The sequence below is a fragment of the Corvus hawaiiensis genome, chromosome 3 (genome assembly GCF_020740725.1).
Source record: "Corvus hawaiiensis isolate bCorHaw1 chromosome 3, bCorHaw1.pri.cur, whole genome shotgun sequence".
NCBI lineage: Eukaryota > Metazoa > Chordata > Aves > Passeriformes > Corvidae > Corvus > Corvus hawaiiensis.
Window position 1 is genome coordinate 46207420 of NC_063215.1, and position 23730 is coordinate 46231149.

The window sequence follows — 23730 nt, forward strand, 5'->3', positions numbered from 1 at the left end:
TGTGTGTATCTTGCAGCTTCCTCAGGGATAAGGACTTGATGATTTCTGGCTTGTTCATGATTTCTTTCCCCTCCTGTTCTTGTGACTGTTCTGCTGCACAGCAGGCTGCCCCTCCACTTCCTCCTCCTGCTCCCTCTTGGGAGAAGCTTTCTCCCTGACTGAGGGAATTGACTTCTGCCTCCATTGTTTCTTCTTGACTATAGGGGTAAAGAGTTGAGAGGCTGGTCTCTGGCTTAGCCGTGGTGTTTTTTGTGTGTCTCCAGACCCAGAGACCATCTCTGCCCTCTAAGGGTGCTGAACAGTTCTTGGCAGGCTTAGGCCAGGCCCAGCACCATGTGAGAAGTTATGTCCCTTTAGCACAGCCAGGGCATCATTTTCTCAAATGCACTGTCACTTTTTCAGGATCCTGCACTTGTTCGGGGGTCAGGTCCCACACCATCAGAGGTAAAAACTGCTCTATATACCTTGCTACCCATGACCACACAGCCTCAGGGCACATTCATGTGTGATATTCCTAAATACTCAATCCTAGGAAAAGCTGGATACAGATTCTTGAGACACACTGATGTGAATATTCTGATTACCCAGGAGTGTTCAAAATACTGAAGTCATTGTAACAAGGTGGAAAGCAACTACCCTGCAGGAGGTGAAGGGGGAGGTGCCATTGTTTCCTCCACAAACTGTCTCTCAGAGGAAAAGGTGTAATTGTTAATTATCTCCACGAGATGGTTCCCAAAGTACTGGGACAGCAGCAACGCAGAGCCCAAATACCAGATTAGGCTCAGGGCCAGTGCTTTCATCATAGCTCTCCAAGGCAAAACACAACCAAGTGCTACACAGCACAGCAAACTGCAGAAGACAAACCCAGCCTTCAACAAGCTCTTGAATCGTCACGTTTACTCTCGAGCATGACAGGGAGTGGGTAAGGGAACAAATAAACCTGCATCAAGGGTGAGTAAGTCAACATCATGAACAGCAATAGCTAAACAGGTATAAGAGGTTCTCTCTAGCACACTCTGGTCAAACATCTTATTATCTTGAGCCCTGTATGTCCCACTCTGGGTACCAAAATGAATTGTGTTGGATGGCAGCTAAGCACCTCAGAGCTGCTCACTCACTGCCCCCCACAGTGGGATGTACTGTAGGCTTTTAGTTCTGTGTAGTCCAAGGATGGATACAGTCCTTCACAGAGGTATTTTCAGGGCTGAGATGAAGCACATCTGGGGTTAGACATGTCCAGCCAAGTTCGATGTGGTACATCCCACCCTCTGTGCCCAGGACAGAGGAGCAGGGAGCAGCATTCCTCTCTATCCAGCTGAGGCAGTGTGAGGCCAGAGGCAGGCAAACAAGAGTTTTTTGTATTTGCATGACTTGCTCCTTTACTAAAAGTAAATGCAAAATCATTCAAAGAGTGTTTACAAACAGGTGAGGAGGAACTGAAGGTTATAAAGACAGTCCACTAAGTGCCTTATGATTAAGAGCCTATTTCCACTTGGAATTTCCTGGTGCTTCAGCTCAGTGAGTACGAGTTGGGGCAAGGAGACTCTCAGACCAGAAAGAGCTTTGTACTGAACTACTTCTGTTCCTGGAACAGTTTGAGGCTACAATCCTAAAGGTCAAAAATATTGGGAATTTCAGTGGGAAACTGAAATTGATGCCACCAACAAAAGACACAATTTTAACAGATTCTTCTAGAAATCCCTAACCATTAACAGATGGAGAAGTGTCTCCATACTACCGCAGAGAAGGGCAACAGTGAGAAAATTTGTGGGTTGAATTAAAGACAGTTTAATAGGTACAAGAGGAAAAAATGAAAACAAAACCATGAAAAACAAGCAATGAAAAAGCAATCAATACCCGTCCATTGATGCCCAGACAGTGCCCAAGCAAGAGGCCCCTGGAACATCTCCACTCCCCACCCCCATACTGCTGAGCATGATCTTGTACAGCACAGACTATCTCTGAGGTCAGCTGTCCCAGCCCCTTGCCCACAACCAACCCCTCGCTGGGTGTTGGAGTGAGGAGCAGAGGAAGTTTTGGCACTGTGCAAGTACTGCTGAGCACAGCGGGTGAGCAACGCTGTTTTAGTTACCTATCCAAAACATGGCACTGTATAGGATACTACGAAGAAAATTAACTCCATCAGAAGTAAGATGCAGTGGATCAGGGTAACTTTTTAATTCTAATTTGGTTTAAAAAGCAGCTGGGATCTTGTCCTGTATTTTGTGCATCTGTGGAATGGTGCGGCAAATCCATACTGGTGATAAGTTCAGAGGAGCAGCCAACAGGAATGTCTGGTTGAGTAGCTGGGTGACTGAAGTAAATGGTGTGAATGCCTTCCTCAGACCGCAGGCGTCCCTCTCCCTGACCTGCTTTACAGGTAGGTGGGGACAAGGAACCAAGCGGACAAAAGTAACATCAGAACAGCCCGAAGGTCACACACTGCTCAGAAGCTGCACGAGGTGTGAGCAGTGTATGAGAACACAGCACTGACTAATTCACCCGGAGTCTGACAGACGGGTACAATACTTTGCTTGTAGTTTACCTGGAGGAAACAAGACAACAAAAATTTCTGAAGAATTACAGGCAAATTCCTTAAATACAAGATTACTTGGTAATAGTGATAAGCGACAACTCATACTGTTTGTTTGGTTTTTTTAAATTAAGGTTGAATTATTCAGGAGCAATCAGAACATACTGTGGTAAAAATACAAAAAAAAAGTAATTAATTTTTGATGATTACCTTTTATTGGTAACAAGTACAAATAAAAACTTGCACTTGCATGAAAAAATAAATGAGGTGTACATAGTTTTGCATTATGTTTGGTATTTTTTTCACACAGGTGAGGTGAAGTGACTCAGAATATCTCCAGCAACCCGAGCTTTTTGCAGCCCTAAACCATTATGAACCAATTAACACAGATGTAAGACAAAGAAAAGATGATGAATGGCCCTTACTTAATGTAGTATGTAAAAACAAGAGCCAAAGAAAGCTGAAATATGACTCTGGTTGTGTTTAGGTATTTCGTTCAAGCACATTTTTTATTAGGAGAACTTCAGGGAACTTCATGGGTAACTGCCCGGAATAAACCACACTTCTCAGTGTTTCTCTTCTGTCTCCAGCCTCCCTGTTTCAGTAACAACAGTAACTCAGGGAGAAGTGCCAGAGTCTTGGGAAGAGAGAAAATGCCAGGGCAGGCAAGAGAGAAAGTGCAAGTAATAAGGGGTCTGGTGTTGAAGCCATTCTCCAGAACAAAGTGAGTCCTGAGTTCTGGATTCTGCTCCTAAACAAAGATTGTGACTCAAGGTTGCTTATTGTACATGAAATATCATGGTATAATGTGGGCAGAATGTACACAGAATATTATGTACATTACACAGGGTGTATTTTCAGTATATTTTTAGAGGATAGAGTTTTTATTTATATTTTGCATTTGGTGGAATGCAACACGCTGATCTATGACAAACAAGCTGTGCAACAGGGAGGGAGTGCAGGGGGAAAAGGAGGGAGGAGAGAATTTAACAGAAATAACTCCACTTAGTGTTTGAGTGAGGGATGTAATGAAATCTGTTTGCTGTGCTAGCTGTCTCCAGATTGGGCTGTAATTACACCACAGAAGGAAGAAAGGTAGCTGAGTCTCAATCTAGATCATTTATGTAAACTCAGCCTTCTTGTCAACGGCATTCTCAGATTGCACGTGTGCAAACCACAAAAATCATCTCCTATGAACAAAACAGAGACGGTCTCAAATTGCAGGCTTCTGATACACCTTATAAGCTGGCTGTAATTGGACTTGAAAATCCAACCTGCTGAGGTTCAAAACTTCTCTGGTATTTTCTGCATTTTATTCAGTGCAGTGACTACTCACAGAGGAGCATTCCTGCTTCCTTTCTGCCAAGGGCTGATGTCTAGCCTTACAAATTAACATTTATTTGGCTTAAATTAACACAAGTGTCACAAACATAGAAAACTCTTTAGTGTAAGACTGTTGAAACAAACTGCTGGATCTGAGGGAGGGATATTCCCTCCCCCAGAGGTGTTGGAAAAACCTCATTCTTTGACCCAGAGCAACATTTTACATAGGCACAGTATAAACTCTAGGCACTCAGTTCCCTTAACAGAGCCAAATTAATATTTGATTAAATATTTTAAAACTCCTACTTACCATGCTTGACACATTTTCTCAGCAAGTTTCTCAAATACAGAACTCATTACGCACAGGGTAATTTTACATTTGAATGCATAAAAACAGTGTGAGGAGACATGACTGCTCATAGACAGAGAGGGATTTTCCCCCATTAATCCGCCGAACTGCCCTTCCCCTTGGATAAGGGTATGTTAATTCCCGGCTTCGGCAGCTCACTCTCTCTGGGCAGGTTTGAGCGGGTTTCTTATGACACCTGGATCTTCACGCCCTTCCATCCCTCCCTCTCTCTATCCCTCCCTCTGGCAGGAAAACCACCGGCCTCCGCCCTGGCGCCGTCCCCACTGGTGCCCAATCAATACCGACTTATTTCCTGTCCATTTGCTGAGGTCACGGAAACGGGACTCATTAATTATTTCTACCGGTGCAGCCTCAAGTGCGCTTCTGGCACGACAAGCGAAAACTGTCTGTGACCTTTTTTCTTTCCTCTCCCGAATTTTGCTGCTGGCGGCGGCAGCGAGTGCACGTTCCTCTGCCGGGATGGGATGAGGTGATCAGAGGTGTGAGGCAGCACTGGTGTCCACCTGTGGAGGGAGAGATGCTCCTCCCGGAGCGGCAGGTCAGGGAAGCCTGGTCACGGCGTAGACAATGTTGGCCAAGGCGTCCCTGGCCTCCGAGGGAGGGAATCGCTCCAGGGCTGCCAGTGCTCTGTTTCCGTGGCAGTGGCAGAGGTCGATGGCAGATGTCACACCTTTGCCAGCCTTGATTGCTTCCTGCAGCTGTTGGAAAACACAGGCACATCAGTGTGGGGGGGTTTCAGCAGTGCACAGTTATCTCTGGGAGCACAGGGCTTCCACCGCCTCTTCCCGAGGTAAAGGCAAAGCCAAAGCCATCATACAAAGCCCTTAAATCCTCTCAGCTGCTCTGTTTAGCTCTCCACTACAGCGAAACTGTGCATAATTTAAACTACACCACCTGTTACTTCATCACCTGAAAGATGCTGGCTCTCCAAAGGGCACACTTAAACTAAAAAAAAAAAAAATTAAAATTTTGAAGTATCTGAGCATTTCATACCTCAGCCACTGCCTGAGAGCTTTTGTGCAGAACTGGCAAACCAGCCATTCGCTCACACTCCAGTTTCCTGCAGTAAAAACCTGCATTTTATGAACACCCATTCCATCCCCTGCTTTCGGAAATCAGCACAGGATGACACAGGTGGAATGACTGTATTTTGTAATAGGGGTTTCTATTTATAGACCGTGTGATTACACTGGTCACAGTGGACAAAAGCAAATTTTGTCAGTAAAATGTGGTAAACCATCACACTGAACTCACATGAACTCCATCTTACCAGTAAGGCTACGGAATTTGACAAAGGCTTGATGATACACCATATGAGAAAGAAAATACTTTCATGGAATAACTGACATTTCACAGCAAGTTGCTGGAAAGATTTGGCACCTAAAAAACTTGGGTAAATGATGGGTTAAATTTCCTATGAAATAATACAAACAAAATTGACAAAACAAAACATGTTCGTTTCCCCATACCTGAACTTAGCAGAAGCTCTAAATAGCTCTTATTAAGGGCTTTTTTATTTTTAATTAGTAGTTTTTCTTGAACAGCATCATGAGACTGACACGAAACACATTTTCTACTCTAAAATACAGCCTGATGCCTCATGCCAGAGCCTGGGAACAACGGTCTGGTGGATCTTTGGGTTTTGATTCTTCCAAAAGCATTACAGCATTTAATGATCTTTAACACGCCCCACCTGGCTTTCACAACTGTCTTACTGCACTGCACCAGCTTTTTAAAAAAATGGCTTTTCTTGGATACAGGTACCTACAGTAACAAACTATAGAGGGAAGTTTCCTAAGGCATGTTTTCCATCAATAAACAGCTCAGTGCCCAAAATATTTTGAAAATACATCAGTATCACCTTACCTATCTAGTTTAAATCATACACACACACACACACACACATATAAATCCTAGATATGACCAAATTGTAAGTCACCCACTTTCTATACTACTTGCATTCATACAGAATGAACGATGCTTCTTATCTGAAAGTGGATTCATTATCTGTATTTAAAGATGAAATTAGCTGAAAGCATATTACAGCACTTGAGTGTTCAAGTCTCAATTCATAAAAATTTTATTCTCCTCTTCAGCTGGAATCTTCCTGCACTGTGTGCTGGAAAGGAACTTGCCCTGAGGCATAAATGCATCACATAGCTAATTCAACATGTCTTCTAATGAGTGAGAATCAGCCATATTTCCAGGGCTCTGCAGTAAAGGTGAGGATAGGTGAGATGAGGTGCTCTAGCAGCGTGCAAAGGTGTCCCTTCCCTCTTCTTTGAGGCACAACCTTGTGGGATAGTAGAACCCACACATCTTGAGGCAAACTCTGCTGATTTGCTAAAGCTTATTAAAAAGGATTAGCATAGCTTCTAATATTTATGGCAGTATATATTGGGATGTAAACAGGAAAGAAAATCCTAGAAAGTCTTCAAATTGGTCAAAAGCCAGAGGAGCTTAGCTTAGGCATATATATGCTCACATATATGTACCATGACTTAGTTGAAAGAGCAGAGTCTGGGAAGGGGGAGAATCCTAACACAAGGACACAATCCATTTACACGCTTGTCTTGTGTAAGCCCTCAGACACACACACTGCTTTGAAGCCAATACAATCACAAAGCTCGTGTCAAACTATAGGCAGAGGAATCACTACACAAAAATCAGCCTAATCCACTGTTAATGTTTCCCAGCAAAGTTCAAGGAACATCGAAATGGAAAATACCTGCTTATATGGCAAGCTCCTTCCCCAGCTTTTCAGTTAGAGATCATCCTACGTAATGAACAATTTATAGCCCTCAAAAACGTACCTGTTTTATATTCCATTTGCAGAAGCAGCTAGTCAACTCAAATAAGCACACACAGAGGCAAACCAGTCTGAACTAACCAGACTGCATGCTACCTCTATCTCAGCTGGGGTTGTACAAGGGAAAAAAAAAGTAGAAATTTGGCTTTTTGTAGTGGGATAGTTATTAAAGAAATAGAGGAAATAACTCCTTAAGAAACCAGGCTTCAGTAGCCCTGCTGTATGGAAAAGCCCCCTAATTTAAGTCTTAAGTTGTATTACAGTTACATTTTCAGACTCTCTCTCAAATTTTGAGCTTCAATAATTTTATGTAATGAACTTCACAAACTAAGGATGCAGAAGAAAAAAAATCAATGTATCCAGTATAGATGTATTATTTTAAAATTTGGATAGGAACAGCTAATTTTTGCAGCAAATGAACAGAAAAGCAAAATTAACTGCTTTTATTTTTTACTTTATAAACTTTATTTAAGCTGCCTCATTAATTTCTTCTAAATATAAGAATCTGCTCTTTTAGTCTCTACTTATATGGCATATTTAATTTTGTGCATATTTTCACTTGCAGGAACAATTTAATCCACACAATCTTCTTCAGAATGATATTCAGTAATTAAAACTGAATACAAGTCAAAACACAGATTGCTTAGCTATACTTTTCTCCAGTTGAACTGCTAGATATGCTGGAATACTGCATTTTTACTTTTAAGCTTTTGTTCAGACCATTGCCATTAAAGCTGTACTTCATTCTAGAAGTGCCAAGACTCTGAAAAAACCACCAACTGGGTTTTGGTTATTTAAATTCAGCTTAAAGAATAGTCTTGCAATAGCACAGCCAAGTTTAGGCTCAGATGAGACGTGATCTCCTCCACAACATATCTGCACTGCTTTGCAATCTGTGCCCTTGCAGATACAAAAAACTTAACTGAGCAAACCCACTCTGGCTCTGCTTTGAGCGAGAGGCTGCACCAGACATCACCCAGAGGTCCCTTCCAACTTCAATTACTGTATGATTCTGTGAATAGAGTTCAAAGTACCATGTTTCCCAGTCTGTTTGTTTTAAAAAGGCAAAGAGAGGATTTCTCATCCATACCACAGAAATGAAGGATTTGCCTTTCAGACCAACTGCTCTGGATTGCTGTTGGACAGAACAGCTGGTCTGAGGGCAGCAAGAGGTCAAAGAGGCAAGCTAGGAACTGCTGGATTTGGACACTGAAGAACTAAAGGAGTCAAAAACTAAGCAGGTGTTCAAGTACAAAGTCAACTGATTTCAAATCTTCTCTGTTGAGACATTTCTGCTTCATGAGCCAAAGGAAAGAAGATTCCTTTCACACAGTACTACCTGTAGGGAGCAACAAACCAGGGGCAGGGTGGGGCGGGGTAGGAAGACTCATTGAATACGTGGTGAATATTTTCACTGTAATAGACTTTAAATGCAATGGGAGAAAGAGAACACTGAAATTCTTGATTTTTTTTCCATAGTCCAACCTAGGGTTAATTACTTCAATGGCAAAATATCAAAAGTAACTTCAGATTTCTTTGATGTTGTTTTAGAAGGATGATCCTAAACCAGATAATTTGTTATATACTGAAATCTTTGAATATCATGCATTCTTTGTGATCCTGAAGTGAGCTAAAACATTTTGTGTTTCTGAAACGCACAGTACTTGCTGAAACAAAAAGAAACCCCAAACCCCAAAACCTAAATTGATCTGTGGCTGAGTGACTGAATAATGCTCTAAGCGCCTGCAGTGTTCTGCACTGGCTTTTCTAAATTTGTTTTCTCTTTTGTGGGAACAGCATGCTCAATAATCACTGGTGTTTTAGACTGCTGAAATGTTACCTTAAAAAAGTATCAACATATTTCATAGGTAGTAGATCAATATTGTCCATTTTTTCCTTTGTTTTATAAAGAAGTACTTTGGAATGTTTCAGCATCCATTCTTGTGGCTGGATATAGGGTTGAGCTCTTTCTTCTCAAAAAAGCACCGGACAATCATTTATTTACATCACTTCACAGCATCATAGGATTTAAATTTATTTTTTTAAAAATCTTTGTTGGCTATATGCAGCATGATATGCCAGCTGAAACTGGGACAGTATTTTTCAAATATTTTCTGAGAAACTGTTTCTGTACAAAAGGTAAAGAAATGCATCTTCAAAGGGCCCAAACGCCCTGCAGAAGCCTCCATTAGTAGAGTAGAATTTATTTTCTTTATTCATCTGACAAACAGAAAAGTTTTCTTTTTACTTCAAACTGAAACCCACACTATAATTAGGGTGAGACCAAATGTGGGGAGGGCTGTCCCCAACAGGAGAGGAAAGATGGCCTGCTTACAGGGAACACTGCTGTTACACAGCTCTTATAATACGCTTTGCCAAAAAATCACAAGCCATCCTGAGACACTGATTGATTGTACAGACTCTTTGTTATTTTAGAAGGGACACCAATGCCTTTCCATGTCTTTCACAATGAACTTAGCAAGACCCACTAGCTTTTAAATCTAAACAATGGCAGTTGTGAAGACTCTTTACCAAAAAGCGTAATTTTCTTAAATCCTACTACTGCAAATAGTGATTGTTAATTGTCATCTTAGCATACACAAGCAATCAACTTGGTATTTATGTTAAAACATGTGATAATTATTTGCTTTAATGAAACAAAAGTTATGCTGGATTCTCATCCCAAGGAAGTGGGAAAATACCCACTGACTACAAACAAAGATGCAACTGATTGTTGGTACTGGATGTACACCTTGATAATTCAGATATTAATTCCAAAAAATAAGAAAATTGTTTAATCTGAATGGTTTTGGATGCTTTTGCAATACTACTAACACATCTAAAAAACCCCATCTTCATTAAATCACTGACTATGCTGTGGTTTTTATTATACATAACAAAAGGAACTAACAGCAGTGGTTGCTCCAAAACAAACAAGACAAATCTTCATGCAAAACCAACCCGGGTCATAAACACCACAAACAACAACCCTCTGTTTTTAACTGTTTGCTGCATTTCAGGAGCAAGAGAGTGAACAGTCTGTGGCCTATAGTCATGACACACCTCATGACGATTCCCTGGCATGTAAACAAAGCCACGGGATGGGCGTCCCTTACACCACGGGGCGGCAGAGCCGCAGCCAGCACTGCACAGGACGGCTGCATTCGCCATGGCAGTGAGCAGTGGGGTGGGCAAGGGCACAACTGGCTGGCACAACTGGATGGCACGGTGCTGCTGTTATTTATTAGCAGCATGGCAGTAGAGCACTGCTGAGAAACCTCCTTGTAACCACATGTGACCTTTCCCATTCTTCTTCTCTCTTTCCTACCATACGGGAAGTCAAGCCTTTAGTGCCATGCAGTGTGAACAGCTGGATCGACCCCATCCTGACTCATGCTCTTCCAGCACTGTACAAACTCTGCTCCTGGAGTTGATGTAGTGCACAATACTTCATATACAAACTAAGAAAGTATGTCACAGCATACTGTGCCACACTGTGCCATACTTCCTATACCAGTTTGGATGAAAGGCCTCTATAACAGACAGCAAAGCAAATGGTCAGGGGTACAGTAAAAAAAAAAATAAAGTTTTGCTACATCCTCTCTCACTTGACTTAATTTATCTTTCCTGAATATTGCATTTAGAAAAGTAACAAATAATTGCATAGCATCGTCATCAGCTACAAAATACCGGATTTGTTTCTTTATTTAGTATTAGGTTATCGTTTTTCTAGAGCCTTGGCCAGAAAACAAGAATTATTTCTAGCTTACTCATTTCTGCTACTAGTTGTGCCTCTGTTACACTCCTTTAACAAGCCTGTATAATGCCAAGCACCATTAAGGCCTCGACTTTTAGCAGACAATTTTTAATCAATATTATCAAGTGGTAACAATTAAATTAAGAATCTCAGGTTGTTATTTGAGAATTACACAGCTTGCATCTTGCAGCTTGCATGCAAGGTAGATGTAAAATGGACAAAAGCTTTTTGATTTTAAGAAGTCTGAGATTTTTGCCACATACAAATGAGGGGGACAAGAAAGTTGCTGTTTCTTTCAACGCACACATGAAATTTGTTCCTGACATAAATCAGTACTTTCCCTTTTGTTATCTGAGAAACACCACTAAAACAGCTGAAACACTTTTTTCATCTCTGGAAGAGACTTTCAAACACCACAATGATGGATCAATAATTTGTCTGGATGTGGTGTGATGGTACAGGAAAAAACAGGGTGAAACACTCTGATACTAATGTGAGAGAATATATTCAGAAACACAGACCTTAATCTTTTTGTGATATCAAAACCCTTCCGATAAGAAGATTGAGCAAAGCAGGGAGGAAAAAAAAATCTAAAAAATTTTGCAGAACATAGTGACCTTATTTACAAGACAGTCTCAAACGTTATTAAATTAATAGAAAGCATTTCACTTCTATATTTCTGTCAGAGACCTCATTAAACTTGCTGGTACAATAAAAGTATTTTTTTATCAGTGAAAAAAATCAGAGGTACCATTTCAATATAAAATCCATCAAAAGAACAATTCAAAATTCTTAAGCAGCCTCAAAATTGAAATAAGATTTTTGCCTTTTAAGGAGGCATGTTAAACGTGCGGATCTCAATTTCTCAAATTTACCTTCATTATTTTAACTGAAAATGCAGCAAGCAAGGTAAAACTTTCTTAAGTGGGCTATATAGCTAACAACTTTTGTATACATATATTTATGAGTTTAACTAAAGGAACAATATTTTTATCTCAACTAAGTGGCACGCTGAAGTTCATAATAAAAACTAAGAGAAGAAAAATAATCAAAATTTTCAGAAGTTCTACAGCTAGTTTTGGTGATCTTTGCTTTTACAAAATTAAAAAGGAGAAGAAAGAGAAACAAGCTCCCAGATTTGATTAGGAATGTTAAAGTAACTGTATCAACTGAATAGAAAGATGAGAAGGGACTGTGATGCTGAGAAGAAAAGACTGAGCAATGTGCAAAGCACTGACTCTATTGATGCAGGAGAAAAGACAACATGACAAAAAGCAAAAAAATAAATACTAATTTGTACAGCAAAACATGCCCTCTAATTGGCTGTGTGCAAATGCTGGTGAAGTTATTCTGCTCGGGACAGCTACAGGTTCCTGAGTTCATTTAGCATGGATATAACTAATGACCACTTTTACTTTAAACCAACAAACAGGGAAAAGAGGGATGTGATAGCCTAAGTTTTTGAAACTGACTTCTAAAAAAAACCCAAAAACTGATTGTTGTTTGAACTCACAAAAATCATGCAGAATTTTTTCACTATCGTTACTAAACTCATAATACCTTTGGCTTGAGCAAGAGATACCCAAAGATAGCAAAAATCATGTGCTTTCTGACAGAAGTCAATTGCTCAAAATATAAAACCAGAAGGGCTTTCTCTCCTTCTTTACTGTTTATTCAAGTGTCCAAGTTGCCTAAGCATACTCTAAGTTTTTTAATTCCATGTGAAGGATCCAAGATATGAAAAAATTTCAGTCAAAATACAGAATACTCTGAAAAATGTTTAATTTAGTTAAGCAAATTTAGATGCTTTTCTTTCCCCTTTGCCTTTTTTTTTTGGTCAAAGTATGGAAATGACACTATGTAGATCACAATTTTAACAATTAAAAGAAGAAAACCCATTCTGAAATTGCAAAAATAAGTAACCTATCTTAAATATTCACAGGAGTTTCCCCAAGACACATCTGAAAAATAAATTTGGTGCTCTCAGTGGTGATTTAGAAGAAAGAAAACTGATACAACTGTGACTGTTGTAGAGAAAAACCTAAAAGCACAATGATTTTAAATAGCAAAGTAAGGTTGATATCCTGCTTATGTTCTAAGAGGAAGGAAGGGCAGAGAGGTTTTTTAATAATCCGAATTGCAATTTTTCTTAATACAGAATAATTATAATAATCTGACCCGTACTTGTGTGTTAGCCTTCCATATGAGCAGCAATCAGCCAGAGCTGTAACACTCTTCAGGCCTCACTTCAAGAAGCAATTCTCAATCGTGCATGTGGCTCAGTAATTTATAAATTATTTCCCACCAATGCTGGACACAACTGACTGGACTTCATGATCTACTTAAGACTCAGAACAAGTCAGGCTCATGCTCACTGAGCTGGGGACACAATGTCATCTTCTCCCTCCAACACGAGCACGCTGTGCCCCAGTATTTAACCAGGAGAACCTTGTCAGCCATCTCCTGCGGCCCTTTAAGAGTTTTAATGTGTCCCAGTTACTTGTAGTAGTTAAGCTATTTAGTTCAGGTCTGCCTTTATTATAGAGAAGTAGCAAATACAGCACTGTAAAGCTCAAAGTTGTAATGGGGACCACAAGAAACCAAATTATTGTAGAACACGTGTATGTGTATATTTTTTTAAGAGATGGAATGGAACTAAGGTGAGATTAAAAAAAAAAATTAGCAGTGTACTCTACCAACAGAGAGAGACCACTGATAGGATCTAACCCGCGAATGACTCCAGGAAAAAAAGGACTGCAAAAGCCATCAGAAGCCTGGTCTGAAAATCGAGTTTGAGGAAGTAAATGAGAGAAATGAGAGTAAAAATGATTATTCAATAACTACATTATTAAATTACTATTTTTAGATACATTATTAAAATACGATTATTAAATAGCTACATTTTATAGTTACAGTACAGCTGCCTCTTTGCAGCTTTTTAAAATCAAAAAATTGCACGAGCCATTCTCCCTCCCTTCATATCCACACACTCAACTTACAACCTAGCTTTAATAAGGAAGTTTCTCTCAACTGTCAAAAATATCCTTGAAAATATTTTAAAAAATATTAAAAATGAGATATAAATGTATTACCAACCTTCTTATAGTCCACGATGTTTCCTTTTCCTTGTGCCTTAAAAAGAAAGAGATTTTCTATCAGACACTACATACTACAAACTAGAGCTGCAAGAATAAAGAATGCTATTAAATGAGCTACTACTTTAAACATAACTTACTTTCTTTAGGAATCTGATACAGAAAACCCTAAAATACAACCAAACGTGTTACCAGCTTACACAACATGGTTCTGTTTCAGATGAGAGCTGCAGATACTCAGTGTAATTTTTAGGCTTTTTTAGTATGACTTGTAGTTAAACATTTGGTGAATCCAAAATGTTTTGGTCTTAAGAAATCTTGCTGTTTGCATTAATTAATCTCTCCCCTGAGATTCTGAAATAAACCGTACTTCCTATCAGCAACAACAGGATTTACTTTCTTTAAAGAGAACTCTCTGAATACCTGTACTGACTTCCATGAGGCAATAGTCTAGAGCTCTCAAAAGGGGCTGGTGGATCCTGCCAGAGCTGTTACACCCAGGTTAGAGGTGCTTCTGATTTGGATTTAAGTATCAGCATCACCCTTTGAGTAAATGAGAGATAAATACAACCTGTAACTCCTAACATATTCAGGGAGAAATACAAATAAATTTTAAATTTCTTCTTGCCCAGATGCAGACAAATATGTAGTCCAACTTCTTGAATTTTTTCACAGAATGATGTAGAAGAGAAGACGTCTTTCTCACTCAGTGGCAGCGCTCTGCAAGAACCAGAGGATTCCCACTTAACCAACCTAAAAATCCTTCCCCGAGATCAGATACAGATGTGCCATTATCACTTCATCCAACTCCAGCTCTTCTCTTTCCAGGCACATTGAGGGGGGGGAAAAAAAAAATCACCTGTTTCTTTCCCTCTAGCTTCCTCAAGGGAAGACCCCAAACCTCACTTCATCTGCAATGTGTCTTCTGAAAAGATGTAGATTAGGACCACTACCTCTCCATGTCCTTTGTGGGAACTTCAGAGATCAGCCAAAACAGCAGACCAGCTGGGATAAGGAGAAGAGCTGAGGTCTGCACTGAAGAGGAACACTATGTGGCAAGCACAGCTTTAAAGAGATGCTGCCAAGCTGGCCCGGACTTGGAATATGAATTAATTTTTGTAAGGGAGAAAAAATAAAATAGAGAAACAACCTGATGAGATACTAAGCAAACAGAACATGAAGGAGAACTGTAGATAACAGAACTGATTCTTCTGAAGGAGAAAGGGGACTGATCCACAAAACCCCTTTGCTTCTCTCTTTAGTCTTCTCAAGAGCCAGCTTTTCTGGAATGCATATTAAGAAAACAGCCTGATAGCATTTGGGAGTAGCAAACCCACTGCCAATAACTGCTTCCTTATTTGTATATTCCAATCTTCTTTGATTTGCCAACTTTTATTCACCTGATTGGATCTAACAGCTTCTTCAAAATATACCTAGTAGTTTCACTGTATATTAGAACACACCAGAAGCATGTTCCTTAACAAGTGATTGCCTACATGCAGATTCACACCGCAGCAGAGAATCTGACAACGTGTTTGAGGAAGATGCTTTTCAGCCGCAGCAATACCAGGAAAGGTGTGCTCAGTGTGCCTCCTCCTGTGCTGCATAATGTTCTCATTACCAACAGCAAGAATATTTTCTCATGATCTGCTCCTGCCAAGCATTCAAGTCAATGGCTGTTGTGCTTCTCCATGCAGCAACCTCATCCAGTCTCCTAAGCCTTCTTTACTACAACTGCACCATTGCTTTTTTTTCTTTTTTTATCCTCACAGTAGTAGTTTGGCTCTGACTTTTTCTGACCTTCATCTCACACACACAGATGTTTTTTTACCTTTTACATCAGACTTGCTCAACTGGTTAAGCTTCTGACAGGGCCTGAGTGCATGGCATGTGCTTTATCTATTAAAACCATACAAATGGCCCAGAGGCTGTCTGGGGCATAGGGATCATGAAATTATAGAGTTTTCAATATTTGGTGAAATAAGGAGGGGCATCAATAAAACTTTCACACTAGACTTCCAGAAGGCAGACTTTGGCCTGTTCAGGAAACTTATTTGGAGAGTTCCTTGGGAAGCAGCCCTTAAAAACAAGGGAGTCCAGGAAGGGTGGGCGTGCTTCAAAACAGATCTTGAGGGCACAGGAACAGACTGTCCCTGTGTGCTGAAAGATGAGTCGACGAGGCAAATGTCCAGCCTGGATGGGCAAGGAGCTTTTGAAGGAACTAAGGAATAAAAAGAGGATGTATCATCTTTGGAAGGAGGGTCAGGTATCTCATAAAATATTTAAGGGGGTTGTTAAGGCATGTAGAAAAAAAATTGGAGAGGTTGAAGCTCAGTTAGAACTTAATTTGGCAACTTTTGTGAAGGATAATAAAAAATGTTTTTACAAATACATTGTTGGGGTTTTAGTTTAGTCTTAGGTTTTCCTGTTAAAGGAATTTTCTCCCATATGCATGTTGCTAGGGGACAAATAGCTGTACTTAAGAAAGACAAAAAGGGGAGTGGGGCGGGCCTGGCTACTCTTTTGTCTACACCTGGGTGTGGGGACAGTTCGCTCTGAGCGTCCGGAGAGAGAAGCTGCAGAGAAAGGAGCTGCTGCTGCTTTCTTTTTGGCCGTTCTTTCTTCCTGCTGGAAGCAACGCCGGGACCCCAAAAGCCGCTTTTTCCCTGCCCTGCTGGAGACCGAGCTGTGGCTGTCCTGCTCCGCTGCTGCTTCGAGCTTTCGCTACGCTGTAGCCCTGCTCGCCCTGCCTGCCTGGGCCTCCGTGGTTTTTTCCCATCTGGATACATCTCGTCTGCCACCCGGGATTTGCGTTCGTCCCTGCCATTCCAGCCTGCTGTTCCTGAGAGTCCGGGATCAGCTGCCCAGGGGTTTGTGAAGCCTTTGTTCCATCCCTTCCCGGGATCCCAGGGCACCAGAGCCGCGGGTTTCCCGAGCTCGCTCCGGAGCGCCCCCTGCAGCCGCGGGGAACCATCGCACCTGCCCTGCTCACCGGGAGCCGCCAGCGCCCCTGCCGGCTGCGAGCGGAACTGCACCCGAGGGGAAAGGGCCTGACAGCCGAGAAGGCTGGCACTGGGTTTGTGATTGCTGTTACTGCCATAGTTGTTGTTGTTTTGTTTGACTGGTTATATACATATATATATATAGTAAAGAACTGTTATTCCTATTTCCCACATCTTCGCCTAAAGGCTCTTGATTTCAAAATATAATAACTTGGAGGGAAAAGGGGTTATATCTGCCACTTCAAGGGGGGCCTCTGCCTTCCTTAGCAGACACCTGTCTTTCAAAACCGAGACAGATCTTGGCGCCCAACGTGGGGCCTGAGGGCATTAAGAGATAGAGGTGAAAAAGGAATAACAGTTCCTCGATAACTTTATTTTGTGTGCTGGATATTGGAACCTTGTTAGGCAGCACTATGTGGTCTAGTTTACCCTGGTTTGGGTGGCATGTAGCCGTGGCTATATTCTTCCCCTTTGCAGCTCCTTACTTGAATATGGGTCCTCTGACTAAGGCTACCATTGCTGTTATCCAGCTTGCGTTATGGGTCGAGAAGGTGAGGAATTCATGGGTTTTTAACTTCCTCCGGAATGTGGGCACATGGATAAACAGCTATCACACACTGAGCACATGTTTTTGGGGTTATGTTAACAATGGTACCTTCTGTGAGGAAATGACACCAGGGGAAGTTTTCTCCCAACCCCTCAACCAGTTCTTTGGGCCCACCCCATCAATTTTCGAAGGGTTTAAATTCCCTCTGAATACTAACCATCTGCTGCTGATAGGCCTACTCTATTTAGCATTCAAGGATAAGTTGAGATTGGCTTGGATATCTACCCGGACACCAGCCCCAGAGACTAGAGATCCTGCCCCAGAACCTGACATGGCCCCAGAGAGTAGAGTTCCTACCCCAGAGCCTGATCCTGCTCCAGAGCCTGACACGGCCCCAGACACTAGAGATCCTACCCCAGAACCTGACACGGCCCCAGACACTAGAGATCCTACCCCAGAGCCAGAGCCTGCCACAGCCCCAGACACTAGAGATCCCGCCCCACAGACTGATACTGCCCAACAGTCCACCTCAGAAATGGACTACCCAAACTGGGTGGGGGTACTGGCAAAAGGGATGCAGGAGATGTGCCAAGAGATGGGTCAGGTGCGCCAGGGGATATGCCAGGAGATGGGTCAGGTGCGCCAGGAGATATGCCAGGAGATGGGCCAGGTGCGCAAGGAGATGTGCCAGGAGATGGGCCAGGTGCGCCAGGAGATATGCCAATTGCTAAGGGAATACACCTCCTCAGCTAGTGAAAAACCCTCTCCCTGCCCCAAAGAGGGTGAGTCCGATGGTGCAGCAGTGGAACCCACGGATGTTACAACCGTCCAGGCTTCAGCTGAACCACAAGGACAACCACAGCCAGCAGCAGTCGCCCCTGTGCAAAGGAGGAAGTATAAGACCAAATCAGTACGACCAGTTAATGATGATGGGCAACCAGGGCCCTCACAACCAGCAGGAGAGCCAGAGCCAGAAATCATTACTGAGTCCCTGTCGCACGACAGTCTCCGTGCTATGCGAAACGACATTGTGCGAAGGGGGCGTGAGCCTTATACCACCTGGCTGCTTCGGGTTTGGGACCTTATGGGCACAAGTGTGCAACTGGATAGTGGTGAGGCAAGGTATCTGGGATCGTTGACCCAGGACCCAGGTGTGGACCAGATATTTGTGAGGGAGCCAGGGCCTCTCTCTCTCTGGGAGCGGCTCTTAATGAGTGTGAGAGAAAGGTTCATTCACAAAGAAAGAATGCAGGAGTATCATCATAGAATGCAGTGGAAGACACTCGAGCAAGGGATCCAACAGCTAAGAGAGGTGGCAATATTAGAGGTACTCTTTGGGAAGGATGGACAGCATGATAATGACCCCGATAAGGTCAGGTGCACAGGACAGATGATGTGGAACCTGGCAAGGCTAGGGCCATCGCAATACACCACCTTCATTGCAACGATTGATGCTGACAATACCCGAGAAACAGTGGGCTCTGTTGCCAACAGGCTCAGGCATTATGACAGCATGATCAATGGCCCGCTGAAAGCTCATGTCTCTGCTGTGGTCCAGGGCCTCAAAGAGGAGATGAAGGAGAAGATGGAGGAGATGAGGGAGGAGATGAGGAGGGTCAGTGTGGCACCAGTGCGAGTCACAGGCCCCCAAGTCAGAGCCCGTCGTCCCCCTGCTAGAGAGAGAGGGTACACCCCACGAGCTGAGCTGTGGTTTTTCCTGTGTGAGCATGGGGAAGACATGAGAAGGTGGGATGGGAAACCCACCTCTGCCCTGGCAGCGCGGGTGCGTGAACTCAAGGAGGGAGGCACTAACCGAGGGGGTTCCGCTAAGGTGAAGGTAGCCTCAGCCTCCCGTGACCGAGCTGCCAGGCATTACAGAAGGGAGGATGATATGTCGGATCCCCTTGAAGGTACCTCGAGCATGTACGCCCAGGGAAAGAATGATAACCAGGGCTAGAGGGGCCCTGCCTCTAGCCAGGAAGAGGCACGGGAGAACCGAGTTTTCTGGACGGTGTGGATCCGATGGCCTGGCACATCAGAGCCACAAAAATATGATGCATTGGTTGATACTGGGGCACAATGTACTTTAATGCCATCGGGACATGTGGGGGCAGAACCTGTCTCTATCGCTGGGGTGACCGGGGGATCACAGCAGTTGACCCTTTTGGAAGCTGAGGTGAGCCTGACTGGGAAGGAGTGGCAAAAGCATCCGATTGTGACCGGCCCAGAGGCCCCGTGTATTCTGGGCATAGACTTCCTCCGGAATGGCTACTACAAAGACCCAAAAGGACTCAGGTGGGCATTTGGGATTGCTGCTGTGGAGGCAGAGGGCATTAGGCAATTGAACACCCTGCCTGGACTATCAGAGAATCCTTCTGCAGTTGGGCTCCTGAAAGTGGAAGAGCAACGAGTGCCAATTGCCACCTCGACAGTGCACCGCCGGCAGTATCGGACAAATCGAGATGCTGTGATCCCCATCCACAAGATGATCCGCGAGCTGGAGAGTCAAGGGGTGGTCAGCAAGACCCACTCACCCTTCAACAGCCCCATCTGGCCTGTGCGCAAGTCTGACGGGGAATGGAGATTGACTGTGGACTATCGTGCCCTGAATGAAGTGACTCCACCGTTGAGCGCTGCCGTGCCAGACATGTTGGAGCTCCAGTACGAGCTGGAGTCCAAAGCAGCGAAGTGGTACGCCACTATTGACATTGCCAATGCATTCTTCTCCATTCCTCTGGCAGCAGAGTGCAGGCCTCAGTTTGCCTTCACCTGGAGGGGCGTGCAGTACACCTGGAACCGACTGCCCCAGGGGTGGAAGCACAGTCCCACCATCTGTCATGGACTGATCCAGACTGCACTAGAAAAGAGTGAGGCTCCAGAACATCTGCAGTACATTGATGACATCATTGTGTGGGGGAACACTGCAACCGAAGTGTTTGAGAAAGGAGAGAGAATAATTCAAATTCTCCTGCAAGCTGGTTTTGCCATCAAGAAGAGCAAGGTCAAGGGACCTGCCCGAGAGATCCAGTTCCTGGGAGTAAAGTGGCAAGATGGACGACGTCAGATTCCCACTGAGGTCATCAATAAGATCACAGCAATGTCTCCGCCGACCAACAAGAAGGAAACACAAGCTTTCCTAGGTGCTATAGGTTTCTGGAGGATGCACATTCCCGAGTACAGCCAGATCGTGAGTCCTCTCTACCTGGTTACCCGCAAGAAGAATGATTTCCACTGGGGCCCTGAACAGCAGCAAGCCTTTGCCCAGATCAAACAGGAAATTGCTCACGCCGTAGCCCTTGGCCCAGTCAGGACAGGACCAGAGGTGAAGAACGTGCTCTACTCTGCAGCCGGGAACAATGGTCTGTCCTGGAGCCTCTGGCAGAAGGTGCCTGGTGAGACTCGGGGCCGACCACTGGGATTCTGGAGCCGAAGCTACAGAGGGTCTGAAGCCAACTACACTCCCACAGAGAAGGAAATCCTGGCAGCTTATGAAGGAGTCCAGGCTGCCTCAGAAGTAATCGGCACTGAGGCACAACTCCTCCTGGCACCCCGACTACCGGTGCTGGGGTGGATGTTCAAAGGAAAGGTTCCCTCCACGCATCACGCCACCGACGCTACTTGGAGCAAATGGATTGCCCTCATCACGCAGCGCACCCGAATTGGAAACCCAAGTCGCCCTGGGATCTTGGAAATAATTACAAACTGGCCAGAAGGTGAGACTTTTGGGTTATCTTCTGAAGAAGAAGAGGAGCAGGTGACACGTGCCGAAGAAGCCCCACCATATAACGAGCTACCAGAGAGTGAAAGACAATACGCCCTCTTCACTGATGGTTCCTGCCGAATTGTAGGCGCTAGCCGGAAATGGAAAGCCGCTGTATGGAGCCCCACACGACAAGTTGCACAGGCCACTGAAGGAGAAGGTGGATCGAGCCAATTTGCTGAGCTCAAAGCTGTCCAATTAGCTCTGGACATAGCTGAAAGAGAGAAGTGGCCAAAGCTCTACCTCTACACCGATTCATGGATGGTAGCCAATGCTCTGTGGGGTTGGCTGGAAAGGTGGAAGGCGGCAAACTGGCAGCGCAGAGGAAAACCAATCTGGGCTGCTGAAGAGTGGAAAGACATTGCCACTCGGGTAGAGAAGCTATCCGTGAAGGTCCGTCATGTAGATGCTCACATCCCCAAAAGCCGGGCTAATGAAGAACATCGTAACAACAAACAGGTAGATCAGGCTGCGAAAATAGAGGTGTCCCAGATAGACTTGGATTGGCAACATAAAGGAGAACTGTTCCTAGCTCGATGGGCCCATGATGCCTCAGGTCATCAGGGCAGAGATGCCACCTATAAGTGGGCACGAGACCGAGGGGTGGATCTAACCATGGACAGTATCTCCCAGGTTATCCATGACTGTGAGACATGCGCTGCGATCAAGCAGGCCAAGCGGGTGAAGCCTCTGTGGTATGGCGGGCGATGGTCCAAATACAAGTATGGGGAGGCCTGGCAGATTGATTACATCACACTGCCTCAAACCTGCCAAGGCAAGCGCTATGTGCTCACAATGGTAGAAGCCACCACTGGGTGGCTGGAGACCTACCCTGTGCCTCATGCTACTGCCCGGAACACCATCCTGGGCCTGGAAAAGCAAGTCCTTTGGAGGCATGGCACCCCTGAGAGAATCGAGTCTGACAATGGGACTCATTTCAAGAACAGCCTTATAAACACCTGGGCTAGAGAACATGGCATAGAGTGGGTGTACCACATCCTTTACCATGCACCAGCAGCTGGGAAGGTTGAGCGGTGTAATGGTCTGCTTAAAACCACCTTGAAGGCACTGGGTGGGGGGACTTTCAAAAACTGGGAGATGCATTTAGCAAGAGCCACCTGGTTAGTTAACACTCGAGGTTCCACCAGCCGAGCAGGCCCTGCCCAATCCGAACCCCTACAAACAACAGATGGAGATAAGGTTCCAGTGGTGCACATGAGAGGTATGCTTGGAAAAACTGTTTGGGTAAAGTCTGCCTTGAGCAAAGACAAACCCATCCGTGGGGTTGTTTTTGCTCAGGGACCAGGTTGCACCTGGTGGGTGATGCAAAAGGATGGAGAGACCCGATGCTTACCTCAAGAGGACCTTGTTTTAGGGTGAACTACCCATGGCTCTGCACTTGTATCAATATCAGCATGTATATTTGTATATAATTTGGGTAATGCATAGATTTATATGGTTAAAAAAAAAAGTTAAGTTTCATGTAACATGTTAGTATGGGAAAAAATTCGGGGTGGATAATGTTGGGGTTTTAGTTTAGTCTTAGGTTTTCCTGTTAAAGGAATTTTCTCCCATATGCATGTTGCTAGGGGACAAATAGCTGTACTTAAGAAAGACAAAAAGGGGAGTGGGGCGGGCCTGGCTACTCTTTTGTCTACACCTGGGTGTGGGGACAGTTCGCTCTGAGCGTCCGGAGAGAGAAGCTGCAGAGAAAGGAGCTGCTGCTGCTTTCTTTTTGGCCGTTCTTTCTTCCTGCTGGAAGCAACGCCGGGACCCCAAAAGCCGCTTTTCCCTGCCCTGCTGGAGACCGAGCTGTGGCTGTCCTGCTCCGCTGCTGCTTCGAGCTTTCGCTACGCTGTAGCCCTGCTCGCCCTGCCTGCCTGGGCCTCCGTGGTTTTTTCCCATCTGGATACATCTCGTCTGCCACCCGGGATTTGCGTTCGTCCCTGCCATTCCAGCCTGCTGTTCCTGAGAGTCCGGGATCAGCTGCCCAGGGGTTTGTGAAGCCTTTGTTCCATCCCTTCCCGGGATCCCAGGGCACCAGAGCCGCGGGTTTCCCGAGCTCGCTCCGGAGCGCCCCCTGCAGCCGCGGGGGAACCATCGCACCTGCCCTGCTCACCGGGAGCCGCCAGCGCCCCTGCCGGCTGCGAGCGGAACTGCACCCGAGGGGAAAGGGCCCGACAGCCGAGAGGGCTGGGACTGGGTTTGTGATTGCTGTTACTGCCATAGTTGTTGTTGTTTTGTTTGACTGGTTATATACATATATATATATAGTAAAGAACTGTTATTCCTATTTCCCACATCTTCGCCTAAAGGCTCTTGATTTCAAAATATAATAACTTGGAGGGAAAAGGGGTTATATCTGCCACTTCAAGGGGGGCCTCTGCCTTCCTTAGCAGACACCTGTCTTTCAAAACCGAGACATACATTAACAGCAAAAGGAAGGGCAAGAACAGCCTTGGTTCTCTACTAGATGTGGGAGGGAATTCAGTGACTGCAGATGGGGATAAGGTGGAGGTGTTTAATGCCTTCTT

The 23730-nt window shown here is 44.2% G+C and overlaps 1 protein-coding gene across 3 annotated transcripts in view; it reads right to left on the minus strand.

The window, feature by feature from the left end:
* Positions 1-1772: 1772 nt before the first annotated feature.
* PDSS2 (decaprenyl diphosphate synthase subunit 2) overlaps positions 1773-23730 on the minus strand; it is a 125767-nt gene continuing 103809 nt past the window's right edge. For 2 of the 3 annotated variants that reach the window (XM_048298868.1, XM_048298866.1), the window contains 2 exons: positions 13889-13924; positions 2164-4924 (listed from right to left, as the gene is read on the minus strand). In XM_048298868.1, coding sequence (XP_048154825.1) covers positions 4766-4924; positions 13889-13924 — 195 coding nt within the window. In that variant the 3' untranslated portion in view covers positions 2164-4765. Of the gene's footprint in view, positions 4925-13888; positions 13925-23730 lie in introns of all 3 variants that reach the window. The other variant, XM_048298867.1, reaches the window with a different exon arrangement.